The sequence below is a fragment of the Strix aluco genome, chromosome 5, assembly GCF_031877795.1.
Source record: "Strix aluco isolate bStrAlu1 chromosome 5, bStrAlu1.hap1, whole genome shotgun sequence".
In the NCBI taxonomy this organism is placed as follows: domain Eukaryota; kingdom Metazoa; phylum Chordata; class Aves; order Strigiformes; family Strigidae; genus Strix; species Strix aluco.
In genome coordinates, this window is record NC_133935.1 from 1,949,004 (window position 1) to 1,966,042 (window position 17,039).

The window sequence follows — 17,039 nt, forward strand, 5'->3', positions numbered from 1 at the left end:
AAGAGATGCAAGAGGAAAAGAAAGAGGGCTGAGGTACTGCCAACATCTCTGCGTACAGATCTGGGGAAGAGTGGGACGAGAAATTATTCCAAGAGGTGGAAAGCCAAGAAAGGGAGTGGACACGATGGCCTCAAGGAGTGGGCATCTTCCTGGAAGAAGGAAAGCAGGAAGTATTGTAGAGATTCCGGCATCGTTTAAATCTGAAAATTGAAGACAACGGTGGAGAAATCGGCACCAGTCACTCCCCTGGGTGTGAAGGGGTCACACAGTGGGCCCTGGGCAGGCCACGCTGCATCCCCTCAGCAGCAGGTATCACCACGACAACACCACCATTAAATTGTCAATCAAGTTTAATGCATCATAAAGAAGTAAAACTACATTGGCATATTTAAGACAAACACTTTTTTTTTCTATGCACACTATCCACTGGACAGTCCCCTTTTCAAAATAACTACTTTTAACAGTCCAAGACACTTCTTCAGAAATTCTTCACATATTCAACCTTCCACGCTTTTCCTTTTTTTTATTTGTCTGAGAAGAAAAAAATCATTAAACCTGAAAACATTTACATTGCAAGCCACGTTAGAATGCATAATTGGCATACAATAACCAATGTATAACAATTGTGTTTTACTTAGTTCACTTTGTTCATCAATAAAAGAATATAAAAATCTTGTTCAACCGAGTGTTGTGTATTAAAATAGATTTGTATAGTACTGCACAGTTTCTCCCGGAGTTGTGAAAATGGTTGAAGGGACCATGTGCTGCCTAGTGATGGGCGACGGAAAAAGCCAGTCCCTCGCGTGTTTTTTTTGTTTGTTTGTTTAAAAAAAAAAAAAAAAAGAGAGATTCGGCACCATGTGATATGCTGATGTGAGAGACTAGCCTCGTGTCGTGCTCTGGTGGCTTCTTGCTTTCCTTAAGTACCTGTTGTGCTAATTGACGGAGAACTCATAAACGACAGAGACGATGGCGTCTGGGGGGGGTGTGTGACGGTGAGAAAAACCGGGGTGCCCATCACTACCTTCCCGGGCAGGCCGCAGGGTGACGGGGGCCCTGTGGCCTACGGGGGGGGCCAGGCGGACCCTTGCAGTATCAGGAAGACTAGCTAGTGAAACAAGCAGGCGCACTGGGATTTCCTCAGGTTAATGCTAAGCGCTTCCCAAATGTGCTAAAATCCAACAAAATATTACAAAGGAATCAAGTTTCCAAAAAAAACCCAACAAACCCTTTAAATTTTCTACAGCCTGTCCCTCCCCCAGAACTCCTGATATTATCCAGTATGAGAAACAACCCCTTGAGGCAGTTTTTTTTTTTTTTTTCCTGTACCATTTCAGCAGATATTTCTGCAAGCAAAAAAGAAAAAAAATAATAATTAAAAAAAAAAGAAAATCACGTTACATATTCTTAACAATAAAAACGCAGTACAAAAATGTAAAGTTATCTTTTTGGCATATTATCTGTACTGGCAAGAAACAAAAAAGAGAATATTTATTTGCTCTTTTTCTTTAAAAAAAAAAAAATCCAAGATTAACAAAGAAGAAAACCCCCAAAATACTATCTTTAAAAAATGAAACCCAACCTGCCAAAGATATCCACTATTATGGTTTATGCTAAATCTTGCACAAAAACTCCATGAGAAAAATACACCGATAGCAAAATAAGTAAAAAGGACCTGCAAAAAAGTAAGGAGTTTTACAGTCATACTTTTTTAAATACTTCGGAACGCATATACAGAAGCATCAGCATGAAAATACTTCAATATTTTACTAGAAATGCTAACTTCATACAGTTTCTTTATTTAAATATCTGCAATTCTCAACTCTAATAATACTGAAAAAAAACGGTCTTTTGTTTCGAAGGCTCTGTGAGTGTCCGTGACGCCGTTCTGGTCAAAACGGCCCCATCTCCAGGTCACCTGAATCAACGGGGCCAACTTTGTTCCTCTGATAAGAATCCATGTCGAGTCCTAAGTAGTTCAGTTTCTGGTTACCTCACCGATTTCCCTCCCACACACAGCTTTCAGCCCAACTACTTTTCTACTAGCTCACTACCTCTTTGCATTGAAAATTTCCCCCTTAAAGCAGAACTGGAATCCCGTCTGCCGCCCCACAAAAGGATATCCCGCTTTCTATCGGCCATACTTTTCCTGTTCCTCCTCAGTCAGAAATACATTAAGGCCAACATAACAAAAAAAATCTCATAAGCACTGAAGGTCTCGGCAAATACAAAACCGCAGCACAACCCGCTCTGTGGGAACCTGCTGCCACAGTGACCTACAAACTGGACTGATTGGTTTGCAAGTTTCTACGCGTATCAAAACTGAGATTGTTCCTTTTCTCCTTTGTTTCAGTTTAATCTCTCCTCTGCGCATGGGTATAAAGTTTTTTCTCCCCCCTGCCTTGGCCCTCTGGCAGCCGGCTCTGTCAGTTGTTACCCTGTGATTGCTGCAAGGCTTTGTGCATGGCAGCGGAGGCAGGGGAGGGTTTGATCCAGGGGACAGTTAGCAGGGAGGAGGTGGTGGTGGTCGTCATGGTAACCTGAATCATCTGCTCGTTTTGTATCAGTCTAATGAGGGTTTTGAGACGTTCCAGTGATGACTGAGTCCCTTTCTGCTGGGCCAACAGGCTGGTTTTTAGCTCTAAGCATTTCTGTCAAATAAAGAGAAGGGGAGAGAGAAAGAAAGACTGAGAACACATTCAAATTGGTGTCAAACATCTCTCCAAACATTCTTTTGTGTCTTGAGCGCACGTCCTGCTCAAATGAAGTCTATTCTCCTTTGGGGATAGCAGAACCACAGCTTAACGAACGGAGGAATCGCCGGTGCCGCACGCGCTGCAGCAGCTCTCTAAGGTGACAACTTTCATCCCAGTCCAAATGCGCTCAGAGGACGTTTCGGACCTCGTCCTGGAGGCAGCCGGGCAGAAATGCCTTCTGCACCCCAAACAGATTACTGCCACGGGATTGTAATAGCTGTATGACTACTGGAAAGTACCGAAAGCACCAGCGAGGCCTCTAAATCTTACCAAAGGGCCCTGGTAGATGCTTGAGGGGTAAACCTCACCGTGATGCATTTTGTACGTGCCCCACATTTTAGGGAGTTAGTCCTGTGAAGATAAGTTGGCCTCTCTAAAGATGATGTCAGTATATTTCAGGCAGAAAACTTGATTTAAGCCACTACTGTTACACCACCGCAGTCACAAGAAAGGCTTTTTCCTCTGGGGTGGCCCAAACCACACCCCACAACCACTTGAAATGTTTTCATACAAGCCTACATGGGAATGAGCATGGGAGCGGGAGCCAAGCAAAGGCATCCCAAATCCCCCTCTTCTCCAAGAAGAGATAAGGAAGAATCAGTAATTCCCTCCCCAGCCATGCACTGCTGCAGCTAACACCCCCTCCTTTACACTATCAACTGGCCCGTGAGGGACTACGTGACACACCAAAACCCTGAGCCCGTCTGCTAGATGGAAGGTGGCCTCTCTAATAACTGAAACCTCCCGTTTTCTTTCTCCCAGTGGGTCCAGGGGTCTGGCAAAAACAGTTACTTGTCTGCAAACTGCTCCTTTTTGGCTAAGGTCTAGACTGCTCGGGGTAGAGGGGGGGCATTCTCCAGTCCTGGGCAAGTGGGAAATGCTCACTTGAAAGTCAAGTTCTTTGAAAAGCAACTGTGTGGAGCTGCTCAGAGGTTGGTTTAGACAGATGAAATCTCAGGTGAAGGATAAATCATGTTCTGTTTTTACCAAATAACACCATTCCACCTGTGGTGCGTACGAGAGTGTTCTTGCTAACGTAAATCTCTGTTAAGGCAAATGTCAGAAATGAAATTGCTCTGTGCTGGAACATCTTTAATTGCTTTTCTCCTTTCAGGTGGATATATCTCCAATACATATAATCATCGGTTGATATTACCATTTAAATAAGACAGTGTTGCCCACTGAAAGAACCTGATGCTGCTTAAGTAGGAATCTGACTGATTTTGACAGCCCCTGACAGACACCTGATAGCTGACTGCATCCCCCAACGCTCTTCTTTTTCCGAACACCTCATCCCACTGCACCTTCCTACCTACTAAAGATATTCCGTACTCCAGAGTCACTTCATACATACGGGTGTTTCCATTAGTGCTGAGGGTGGCTATACACACTTACAGGGAATATTCCCCACTGTGATGTCTTTTAATAAGTTATCGCTTTGCCTTCCACTCTATTTTAAATGTGATAAATATTTTAACATGCCTCCTCTGGATAACTACAGTGGTAAAACAAGCAGTGACCAGTTACTCCTGCAGCTGCCACTTTGAATTTTCCAGGTTAAGGAGGTTTCAAATATTTATTGAGACTGCCACACAAGCTAACAGCTACCCCTTAAGAGTGGGCCTGCGGTGAGGTAGCCCCAAATAAGTTCCTTCAGCCATGGAGGATGGGAATTATGGCTCTGAACTCAGCCCATTCATTACTGCCAGAGACTGGTCCTTGGAGCATGGTATGTGTGGGAGACATCTCCAGCCAACATTTAGCTCTGAAATGAGTTCACAGAGAAAGTGACTGTGAATCCATTTCCAGTCATGGAGAGGTTGTTACAACATTCAGCCCCGAGACAAATAAAGATGGTTATTTCTACCTAATCTCAAGAGTTTTGAGTTAATGTACAAGCAGCTACCACTGGAGGACACGCTTGGGACTAAACTCTTCACCTGGAGAATGGAAGTGTCTTAAAGTCACTGGGTTGATCAGAGCTGTGTATGGCACTACAAGGGAAGCAGACACAGTTATTTTGTGGGTTTTTTTGTGTGCAACAGGAATTCAGGTGATTTCTCCTCCTCAGCCCACCAAAACAGCTTGGTTTTGTGCGTAAAGGAAATCCACGTAATTTTCCTCAGAGGGAAACACATTCACACCTGAACAGCTGTAGGCTGGGAGCATAAATCATTTTCTAGCCATAAAATATCTGTTTTTCGGGCATATATTCTTTACAAACACCTCTGCAGGAGGCTCTGTGTCCCCAGTCAGGTGTCCTACCTTCACTGCATTGTTGAGAAGTCGATCTTTTTCTTCTAACTGTCTATGCTCACTCTTCAGCTCACTGCTTCTCTTTAATAACTTCCGCTTCTCCTCTTCTTTGACTGCAGAACAATAAGATGAAGGATGTAGAAGTTAAGAAAAGAACACGTGGCAAAAATGTGAGCTTGACAACAAAGCAGAAGCATCTATTTTGAATGGCTTCAGGTTTTGTTAGCCTTTTGCCAGCAGGTACAGCCAAATAGAGCTGGAGGTTCTGCTTGCATGCTTGTGTCTACGTCAATGACTAGCACACAGGACAACCCAAAAGCTATAGGGCACCTCTGAGATGAATTAAAATTAATCCTTGGACCACATGTGGTCCTCCAGGTCTCCAAGAAAGAGGTGAATGGTATTTAAGAACAGGTCAGCTACCTGGAATGGCAACAGTTAGCAACCCTGGCTGAAAAGCATGATCAAAACAGTACCAGACCTCTGCAAAGCTCCTTATAAATGCCCCAAACAGCCCATCGTAAGAGTGCAACAGGGAACTAAAAACGAGTAATGGTCAACGCACAGATAATATACAGCATCTGATACTCAATGATTGCGATACCAAATAATACCAAAACTATTAGGAGCTGATATTGCTGTATTATCTGAGAACTAGCCTGGCATCGTGCTACATACCCAGTTACAGGGCTCTGCATAGCCTGACTGTGCCTCTCTGCCTCCCAGCCCGATATGATTCTGCCTCAAAATCCCATTTTCAGCCCTGTTCTCGGGAAGGCACCATGTGGATGGTAGCCTCCTCTACAGAGTGAAGTTCCTGGGAGATCAGTCTCAGTTTCCTTAAAGAGAGAAGATAGCAAAGGAGCAGACCGAGGGGAAGGGGAGGAAAAGTGACCTGCTGTTCCCAGTCACAGCCCCTCATGGCCCTTTGCTTAATAATGCCATCATACCTGGTAGCATTACACCTCTCACAGGTAATTAGTGACAGAACAAGAGGGAACGGCTTTAAACTGCAACAGGGGAGGGTCAGACTGGACATTAGGGAAAAATTTTTCCCAGAAAGAGTGGTCAGAGAGTGGAATAGGCTGCCCAGGGAGGGGGTGGAGTCCCCATCCCTGGGTGTGTTTAAGGGTCGTTTGGATGAGATGTTGGGGGATGTGGTGTAGGGGAGAACTTTGTAGAGTCGGGCTGAGGGTTGGACTCGATGATCCCAAGGGTCTTTTCCAACCTGAATGATTCTGTGATTTCTGATTCTGTGAACTCTACGTTAATATTAGTGCTGTTGTGCTGGGAGGGGGCTACAGGGGTGGCTCCTGTGAGAAGCTTCTCAAAGCTCCCCTGGCCTCAAGTCAGCTCCACCTCTGGCCAAGGCTGAGCCAGTTAGTGATGGTGGTTGTGCCTCTGTGATAAGATGTTTAAGAAGGGGAACCTGGGGAGGAGGAGTTGTGAGGGAGACACCTCTGCAAACACCGAGGTCAGTGGAAGAAAGGAGGAGGAATGGGGGGAGATGTGGCGGGGCAGGGACCCCCCTCAGCCCGTGGGGAGAGGGCAGCTGTGCCCTGCGCCCGTGGAGGGCATCGGGGGAGCAGATGTCACCTGCAGCCAGGGGAGGGCCCCACGCTGGAGCAGGGGGATGTGCCTGGAGAAGGCCGGGAGGACTCTGAGGGAAGAAGCTCCCGCTGTTGTAGTTCAGCACTGCAGCATGCAGGGGTGGCCCATGCCAGAGCAGCTCAGGAAACACTGTGGCCCATGGGAGGGACTCACGTTGGAGAAAGTTTGTGGAGGACTGTCTGCTGTGAGAGGGGAACCACACTGGAGCAGGAGCAGAGTGCAAGGAGTCCTCCCCCTCAATGAGGGGACTGACTGCACCCCCGCATTCCCCGCTCCCTGTGTCGCTGGAGGGGAGGAGGTAGAGATATTGAGAGCAAAGCTGAGCCTAGGAAGAAGGGAGGGGTGGGGGAAGGTGTTTTTAAGATGGCATAATGCTTCTCCTGTCCTACTCTGTCTGTTAAGTGCTGTTGTTAGTGTCTGAATTAAATTTATGTTCTTTTTCTTCCTCTAACGAGTCTGTCTTTGGCCCATGACTGTAACGGGTGAGTCATCCCTCCCTGTTCTTATCAATTCCTGAGTCTTTTGCTTTATTTCTCCTTCACAGTCCTGAGGGGAAAGGGGGGAGTGAGCAGCTGTGTGGTGCTTAATTGCCTTCTGGGCTGAAACCACAACAGCTATGAAGGACTCCAATGGCATCTCCCTGCCTTGTCAACAGCTGAATCCCTACCTGTTTTATGAGTAACATAGGAGTGCACAATTGCCAGAGTTCCAGTCCATGGCACGTTGTCATCTTTCTTTAACACCTATAAGCCCAGGAAACAATAAAAAGTTAGGACTCCACAAAGACACACATTAATGTTTTTCTTCCTCCAGCCTCACAGCTCTGCAGGATCAGATCTAGAGTTCTTGTCTCAGAATTTGCAAGCTGAAAAGTAATGAGAGAATAATTTAAGTAGCTGTCTCCATTGGGGCTTACTCCTTTACACATCACTATAAACAGCACTACCAAACTGTGCTAAAAGGGGGCTACAAATTCTCTGTTTCTTGGTGCTGTGGCCAGAAGACATTCTTCGGCCCCCGACAAGCAGATTTCCACACTGTCAGGAGTGTTTTCTACTCAGCGTGGGAGAAGTTGCTGGTCCATATGAAAACATGACAGCACGGACCTAATCCTGAGCTGCACTGCTCTCTGCAACTGCATACTACAGCTTCTCCTTGACATTTTCAAAGGAACATAACAGGGATCTCAATGCTAAACACAAAGAGCACAAAATCTAAGCCTCCACTCTACAACTTAGTGACACTGTACTGTTTTAGTTATTGTTTTCCTGTTCATGCAATCAGCATTATTCACAGCAGCTAGACAAATTATCATTTCTGACATATGATTAATAGTTCTGCGTAATGAACATGATCTAAAGAAAAGGAAGTGTTCTCCTCACAGCTTTCAGATCCACTGATGAACAGTGTCTCCTTCTGACACTGTCTCCCTCCTCTGTAAGATTTACATTACTTGTGTGGCAACCTGACATGCTGGTGGCTTTACTGTAAAGAAGGGAAACAAAGGAATTGAAGAGATATTTTCAAAGGACAAATCTCAGCAGGTGTGATTACAGGGAAGCTAAGGCACTCAGTGTACGTTCTGCCTCTAGGATGATGAAAATACCAAAAAAATGCTTCAAACTGTACTAAAAGCCTCTCAGTACTACTTTAGCTAATGTAGTCCCCTAAGCTGTGACCACAGGTTAGATTAGTTTAGTGGTACACAAATTCAAGCTTTCTCCCATTTTATTTTCTTGGTGTTCTATGCTCCATGTAGCTTACCTTCTGTTGGCACTTTGGACAGACCCAAATCCCCTTGGGGGCAGTTTTGAGGGGTGGGTCCAAGCAGTTGAGGTGATACGCTCTGGGACACGTGCCACAGGGCTGCAAGTTAACGCCACGCTTGCAAGCAGTGCAGTGTTCATCGTGGTGGATCTCATTCTGCAAGAGAAGAAGAAGAAGGATGGCTTGGGTGAAGTCAATCCATTGAGAACTTCTCTCTCTACAGCATTCAGAGCCTCTATTACAGCAGACAGGCTCACTGAAACACAAAATCTAATTGTCAAGAGGACCCTGACAGCTGTAGAAGACAACAGAAATAGTGGTGTATGATAGCAAGAAATACAAACAAACGAGCCAGGAGCAAGTTTCAGAAATTGAAACAGGTAGAAAAATAAAAACCAACTAATCAAACACAGGAGGGAGTCGACTAATACAGCCAGCTTGTGACGCAGGAATTATTTCACTTGTTTTTGATAATGTGTCACTCCAACACATGTATCACCACGCACAGCTCTACTCTGAAGCCTGGGGTCAAAGTCAGTATGGGGATCACTTGTCCTTCAAGTCCAAAGCAGAAGGAAGCCAGCAAGAAAAAGCTTCTGGGGAAAAAACATGGTTCCATGTTTTATGCCTGTTGCCTCAAAGAGCAGCTAGGAAAACATGCTCGAGTAGGTTTTGCGACGTACCCTCTTTTGTGAACTCCTCTAGAGGGCTCCTCTGTCCCTCTGTTCTCCCTGGCACTAATTGTTCTCTGTTCAGACTTGCTCTGACAACCTTTCTCCAACAAGACTGATTAGTACTTTGTCTGAAGCAATATATAAAATGAACCAAGACTCATCAACAAAGTTACAATGTCATGTAGTAAATTGCTATGCTAATCTGGTGGCAACGTTAATTACTCTTTGTATAATTAAGTGCATTTTAATAAAGGAGATACTGATTTTGAAACTCTCATGGCTTGTGAAGCATTATAAAAACCCCAAATTTTCCTAGTGCTTTTCCAGGAAGGAGAATAATAATTTTGTACCTTTGTTAATTCCAAAAGCATATTTTCATTTTTAGGGATATTAATTATAATGTTCCATGATAGTTTTAGTCAGGTTTATATCTTGAATTCTAACTCAGTCCTGTCAAAAAAATCGCTCTCCAAAATATTACTCTTTAGAAATTACCTGCTCAAAAAGTCTTAATTTTAGCCTCAATGTAAAGAGATTTAATCTATACAAACTAGAATGGTTCCTCGTTTTTCTTGAAATTTTCATTAAAACCACAAATCTGGACTAGCAATTTCTCAATCAGTGGATTCCACAAAGGAATTAAACTCAGGCCCTGCATATGAATTTGGATTTCTAACTTTGGGGCTCAAAGATTTAGTTAAGTGGGAAATGTTTCACGCAAGCAGTATGAAAGGCAAAGACAATACTGCAATTTTGTACCTTGATGGAGACTACAGTAATCAGAAGCAAGCACTGAGTTACACGGGGATGAGAAAGACACTGGTAATAACCAAATTTTGCTACACATACCTTCCAGAATGGATCCTCATTTGCTAGCACATGAAAGAAGGGCAGAGAACAGATTAGTGGGAAATACATCGCTGCAGTGAATGCTAGTTATCAGCTATGGGAGTAATTTTAGTCAAGCTGTGACACAGGAGATCAGGACATTGCCAAAATTAACGCGGGCAGGAAAGAACGCAACAGCAAGCAGTGGAATTAGCATTTGAGATTTAAAAATTTACATAGCAGGAATCCCATCTCCAAAGGACTGATGCTAAAATGTCATAGTATGAGAAGCACGTTCAATTCCGAATTTTCAGAAATTTCCATGCAGAGCTCCTCTCCACATGCCAGTAGTCAAAAAGTCTTTCTTAAGGACTTCAGCCTGCTGGGTGATGAACAGTCTGGCCCCAGACCAGCAAGGCACTTAAGCAGGCGCTTAACTTGGGGTATGAAATTGGTGCCACTGACTTACCGTTAAACACATGTTTAAATGTTCAGCTGATTCCTGGCCAAAATGGTCAGCCACTTGTGGGAGTGAGCTTTATGTTATCATCAACTCTTCATCATCAAACTACTCCCACCCAAACCGCCAAGATTTTCTGACCTTTTGATGAACTGAGTCTGTAGTGATTGCATGCACAGCCTGATAAGGACAAGAACCATCAGAGCTCACTGGAAAGCAGGCCAAGCCTTTCATAAAAATATTTGTGAAATCCATCACGCTTCAGTCCAAAAATAAAAAGCCAGAAAATTTTAACAGCTTTATGGAAACCGCGTAGTAGATTGTAATTTTTGCTGCTGATTTGTGAAAGGCTGGTGCACACTGTCCCAGTGACAAACAGCTGATGGAGAGGCCCTTCTTTGGATTAAAGTGGAGACAACCAAACTGATATTTCTGTCCTTCCGTCCTTCTTCAGCTCCCTGATTCACAAGGGGAATACAGCTGCCCCGGTGCGATCCCTCACATACAGACCAACCTGCTGTTACATACTTGTTTTAGACTCTGATGTGTGCATACACATGAAGGTGCAGACGCTTTCGGACCTCACACGCATGTACAAAGACGAACATAAGAATGAAGGAACAGCTTCACCAAAATTAGACCAAAGGCTATAAAGCCCAGGGTCCTTTGCTAACAGCATCCAGTGCTGCCACTTGTGCACAGAGCGCAAGACCTGGGCAAGCACAGAGTAAATTTTTCTACTCCAGAAGTATCCTTCTGGACGCTAGCAGCTTATGGGCTTCCCAAACCTGGAGTTTGCATCTTCATTTTTATATTTAACAGCCCGAGATAGATTTTTTTTTTTCTTCCATAAATTTGTCTACTTTTCCCAACGATTGTAGCATCCTTTGGCAATGAGTTCCATAAATAATCACAGACTTATAAAATCTGTAGATGTCACTTCATATACACAAATACACACACAGAGATCCACTGCGCTGTGACACCGTGATTACTCAGGGGATATAAATGTTGTTCAGATAAACAGAGGCTTGATAATTGAAGAGTCTTTCCTACAAATGATACATGTCAGGGGATGTGACCTCATTTCAGGTAAGACATTTTCAGATAAATGAATCCTGATTAATTGACATTTTGCTCAAAATTTACAAGAATTGCTCTCTTCTGCATTTCTGGAAATGACGGTTGTTTCCTGTACTTCACAGGGGTTTTTTTAGTTTGTTTATTTCTCTTTTCAGCTCAATTTTTCTATAAAGTCGCAAACATTTAAAAATATGTCCACTTCTGCCTTCTGGTTGCTGAAAAATTAAACTGAAGACAACTTTTTTTAAAGGAGCTTTTTATGAGAGAAGGGGCAGTCAGCTCTGCACTGAGGGTGGACAACTAGATCACTGTGGTGCCGAGCTGTCGGGGACAGCGTTGGCCTTCAGCTCAGAGCCTGCACAGCATCTAGAACAACGGCGCCTGGTGCACGCAGCTAACAAACCCCTCCAGAGGTGGGCAGTTCTGCTCTAAAGAAGCCCAGCTTAAAATTGTCAGAATCTGCAGAATCCCAGCCCCGATTCTGGATGCTGGAAAAAACCCAAAGATACAGGTCTCGAAGAGGAATTAACAACTATGGAGAGAGAGTGCTGATTTCCAAGCGGCTCTGAGACAGCTCTGTCACTCTCCTACTTCCTCGCAAATAAAATGGGAAACACGTGGTGGGAAGAAGGTCAGAGATATCAAACCCTAACTTAAATGAAATCCACCCTGGGGCTAACTGCACGCCTTGCTAACATTGCCATTCTCTCCTGGTTTTTCCCATGTGTTTACATGGGAAAAACAAGTGCTGCGATAAGACAAATAATAAATTATAATTTTAATTCTGAAGATAAAACTAAGCCAGGAATAATGTTCTTTCCACTGGGGCTTACATGAGCATAGGTTCCTGCTAAGAGGGATGTCACCATAGCTGTTTACCATGTAATAACCTCCCTTGTCCTCTGAGGGCCTCTGCATTAGAGGCATATGATAAGTAGGCCAATTGTCTGCATCTAGCAGATGAAGTCTGAAGGTAGAGAGAAGCGCTGCTGCATTTCCCTTGGTGATCCTGTGGCACAGGAATTCAAGGCAGGAGCCAGAAAGCTGAATCTCAAGCACTTAAACATGACACTTCACAGGGATATCAAGCAAACACTGAAAAACTGTCAAAAGTTCATGTCTTAATTGAAATTACGCCTGTAAATGCTCCTAATATTGAAATAATATTTAGCTTAGAAAAAGACCTATCTTCCCCTACCTCTAACATACCACAGTAGAGCCTAAGTTATAAAGGCATCACGAGGGCAAGGACATAATTCCATTTCTTTACTGGCCTTCTCTCCTCTGAAATGCAACTCAAGCTTCTCACTTTCTCTCTTAAAATCCTACATGGGCCTCATCTGAAGAATTAAACTGTACTCAAGGATCTCTGCGTTTCGTCTCCCACCTCCCCAATCTTTGCCTTCTCTATATGTTGCACGTTTTTCCTAGAATGGGCTTCTTCACATGAGCTAATTGTCACTATCCCCAAATGGCTCCTCTAAGTTGTTAATTCTCAAGGTTTTTACCGTGAAATTTTCAGCATCTGAAGTTCTTAGAAATACAAGATTGGAAGTCATCTTCAAGGCCATCAAATCTAGATTTATGGCTCCAGCTCTTGGAGTCAGAAAAATTGTATGGTTTTCAGCCATTGTTTTTAAAGCAAAAGGTAGGGTAAATTTCTAGCCCTTGAGGATGGACAGCAGTTTCTTAAAGCTAATGAAAAGAGGCAAATGAAAAGCCCAGAATAGTAATTATTTTTAAAATCCCAGTTCTTCAATATATATTTTCAAGCACTTGGGGCTGGCCACACTGCCTTCTTCAATCAGTCCTCTCACTGCACGGTGCTTACAATACCAGAGATCTGATTTTCCACTGATTGCAGAGACTTTGGCTCCATTTCTACACAGTTTTGACCTTTAGCCTTATCCTTCAATTGTTTTTGTGGGAAAACCATCTATTTTCACTGCACACTAAAAAGTGCAGGGACCTTACACAAAGTAATGCCCTATCGTACCACAGCAGTAATTCATATGAAATCCTACTAATAAATATTTAACATGTCATTACAATAGTAGTAGATTCATTTAAAAAATATGCTTACCTCTTGTTGAAAGGAACAAGGGGTTATTCAAATAATTTGATGCAAGGCGTTTCCGCTACAAGGGAAAAGAAACCAACCACAGTGTCACTGGAAAGCGCTCTGGTTGTCTCTTACTATTTCATATGAACAATCTCCATGAGCTTCACAGAATCACAGCATCATTCAGGTTGGAAAAGACCCTTGGGATCATTGAGTCCAACCATCAGCCCGACTCTACAAAGTTCTCCCCTACACCACATCCCCCAACATCTCACCCAAATGACCCTCACATACAACCAGCTATCCAGAAGCCAGTTCCACCACTTAGAATATTCACTGCTAATCCCTGAGACAGTCGTACAAGCAGTTGCATTGTTTACCTTTCTAACAAGTTCTTCACAGAGCAGTTAGATGTGCGTTAAGTTTTATTAACCAGAGAGAAATGCAAATTGCAAATGTTATTGATTGGGTTGCAGGATATGTTGCAGAGGTCAGTAAGAGCAAGGCAACAGCGACAGTAGCTCCAAGAGTAGCAGATAAACAACATCCATGAGGGAAAAACTGTAATAAATTGCCGCTGTGAGATGACACCTTTATTTGCGTATATAGAAATGGTGATGGACTACCCACCTGCAGAAAAACATCACTAACTTGTGATGTGACACTTGCCTACAGCTCATGGGAACACATTCCGTTTGCAAGCAACGTGTTAGTGCCTAAGCAAAACACTTCTCTTTCAGAAGTTAATGTGTACAACCTCTAGGAGCTGGCAGGGATTTCAGTCTGCTGAGGTCACCAAAGATTTTTAAACTTACAACACAGACCACTGGAAACCTGACTGAGATGTTTAACTAATTTAATGCAGCTCATCCCCAACTTGTCAGATGGTAAAAGCTGTTGGTCAATAGCAAGCCAGGCTTCATTAACAGTCTATATAACCCCTAATTGTTTCTCTGAGCCATCCAATACTTGTACGGCAGGGCTGGAAACAGTACCATTTTCCTCCATTAGATGTTGTTAGGCTCTGCTCGGAGGAAAATTAGAGGGTTTTTCCTAATAAATGATTTATTCTGTGGCGAGTAAACTGTTCTCTTATACATGGGTGCCTGCCAGTCTGTTAATGAATTTTGAATAGATGTTTCTTCCTTCAGAAAATACCCAGCCTGAAACTTAACCCTTTCCTATGAAAAAAAACCAACACAACAACAAAAAAAAAACCCAAACCCCAAAAATAAATTAAAAAAAAGGTGGGAAAATAGAATGATATCTCAATTTTTTTTAAAGAAAACGCTCTGGAAAGAAAAAGCACAACGTTCAAGTGAAGACATAAGACCGTGATCACATTTTTGTAATCAAGGAAGTTAACATCACCACTACAGATGCTGAGCTCCTGCCGTTTTGAGGGGCGTTGGCAAATAAAAAGTCTAATTTATATGCAATTTCAATTTAAACAATCATGAATTAAAGATCATTCAGCAGACTAACCATAAATTAAACTGCACCAAAATGCCTGAAATGCTACAAAATACCTCAACTCACTGATTAGCAAATCAATCTGAGCAGCTAATTGATCAGAGAAAAACCATCTGCCTCCATTTTACTTGAACAGTATTCCCCATGGTCAGTACTTAATGACAACTCCTAATGAGGACACAGCTGATCAGCCACAGGACTCTTTCACAGACATTTCTTTCTCCATGCCATCTTTCTCTTCAGGATATGCTTTTGAGAATAGATATAATGAGAAGTATGAACCAGGGGTGCAGCAGACCTCCTCCATCACCTCCTCCATCCCTGCTCCGAGATAATTGAGTTTCTCACGAACGTCCATCAGACTACAGCCACAAAACGCTACTGCAAGTATTTTAATAAACTCATCAGGAGAAAAAAGTCTAAGAAAGACACTACAAATTTAATGCTAGCAAGGCTAAAGTTCCTACTGTGTTAAATCCTGGATGTATGGACATCAGTATTTACTCTGAAGACGTCGCTAGAGAAAAGCTGAGGAGTTCTGAAGAATTCAGGTGCCCAGAGCTGCTCTGGAGTATAAAAATCTCCAATACTTTCAAAAAAGAACAATCGAGCCACTAAACAGCTTGACTACAGTGTTTCTAAGTTTTTCTTAGCCTCATCTGTGTGATGTCTGCCAACAAACACAGAAATCTGAAATGCTGGCATACCAAAAATTCTGCATCGCTTGTACCTAAATAAAGAAAAATCACTTTCTTTAGGCTGAAAGAACTCAGAGAAATCTTGCTTAAACGGAGAGCTGGCTGCAAATTTGTTTCATTCCTGTAGGAAGTTCAAACAGGAACCCCAAACTGCGGTGAAATTTTAAAGGTGGATCTTTAATAAGCCAAATAATGCATATATTCAGTTCAGAAACAAAGAAAAAAAGCTATTTCAGAAGAAGTTATGTCTATTTATATGCTGATTTTACACCAGGTCTGCAATCCAATATTACGTAGGACCAAATTTGGCTACTACTAAAAATGTAACAGCGTAACAGACAACAGAGATTATCCAGAGCATTTTATTTTTTAATTATGCATTATTATATTATGCAGGCTTCCATACCCCCTGCAGAGCACGCTGATTCTTAAAACCAACACATCCCTTTTATGAATGTCACTAATAAAAAACCAAATTTCTCCATTTATTATTTGGCGCATCGGAAAAGAGAAATAGCAATGCAAGTTTGAACATAATGCAGCACTTCTGTTCCTCAGTTCTGACCTAAAGGGACTGTCTGCGTGGGTGAAAGAGTAATTAGGTCCCACATTAATTTAGTCCTTTTAGCCTTTATTAAAAGGAAGATGAATTCTAGTTTGAAGCAAGTTCTGTTGTGGGGTGAAAACCTGTTGCTTGGCTGCTGCAATGAGATCTTTTCCTTCTTTTCCACATCAATATCTCTTTACAAACAAATGCGTGGTTCTGCATTTATATATACTTTTTTAATAAGAAACACTTAAACCTTTTATTGACATGAAATAGAAAAAAAGTGAATGATAAAGTACCTCTGTTTCCAAGAGTCCACTGTAGGCTGGATTTGCTGTGCTTCTTCTCTTTCTTTCCTGACGCTTGCTCTGGATTTCTGTAACCATGGAAAGAAACGTGAACTGTGCGTTTCTCATTCATCAGGGAAAAATGTAGATCTAACTTGTTAAGCAAGATGCTCTTACCCTCAACCCCCTGGGCTTTGTGTTCAGTTTCAGTTTCTAAAGTATAATTGGGTTGCATCAGCACTGGTATTTGCTGCAGTTCAAGGTTTGCCATTAATAAGATTTTCCTTCTAAGATTCAGAACACAAGCATTTTTTATTTTTGCCTTCCTCCAAGGTGGACTTCTGCTGCCCTACAAGATTTTTATTATGATCCCTTCAGGCACATATTCAGCAAGCATCAACAGAGAGCTTTCAAAATGCTATCCATGTCTGCTATTAACAAAAATGAAGCATTTAAAGCAGTTAAGCCTTGTAATTCATATCAGATGAAAGCACAGAAATCCTTTAAAATTTAATTTACGTTACTTTTTCTCTGCAG

General features: G+C 42.6%; 1 protein-coding gene across 3 annotated transcripts in view; it reads right to left on the minus strand.

Moving 5' to 3' along the window:
• Nucleotides 1–334: 334 nt before the first annotated feature.
• The window catches only part of PHF21B (PHD finger protein 21B), a 171,472-nt gene continuing 154,767 nt past the window's right edge, over nucleotides 335–17,039 (minus strand). For all 3 annotated transcript variants that reach the window (XM_074825611.1, XM_074825609.1, XM_074825608.1), the window contains 7 exons: nucleotides 16,515–16,591; nucleotides 13,519–13,573; nucleotides 9,914–9,936; nucleotides 8,388–8,546; nucleotides 7,291–7,366; nucleotides 5,022–5,125; nucleotides 335–2,651 (listed from right to left, as the gene is read on the minus strand). In XM_074825611.1, coding sequence (XP_074681712.1) covers nucleotides 2,427–2,651; nucleotides 5,022–5,125; nucleotides 7,291–7,366; nucleotides 8,388–8,546; nucleotides 9,914–9,936; nucleotides 13,519–13,573; nucleotides 16,515–16,591 — 719 coding nt within the window. In that variant the 3' untranslated portion in view covers nucleotides 335–2,426. The remainder of the gene's footprint in view (nucleotides 2,652–5,021; nucleotides 5,126–7,290; nucleotides 7,367–8,387; nucleotides 8,547–9,913; nucleotides 9,937–13,518; nucleotides 13,574–16,514; nucleotides 16,592–17,039) is intronic.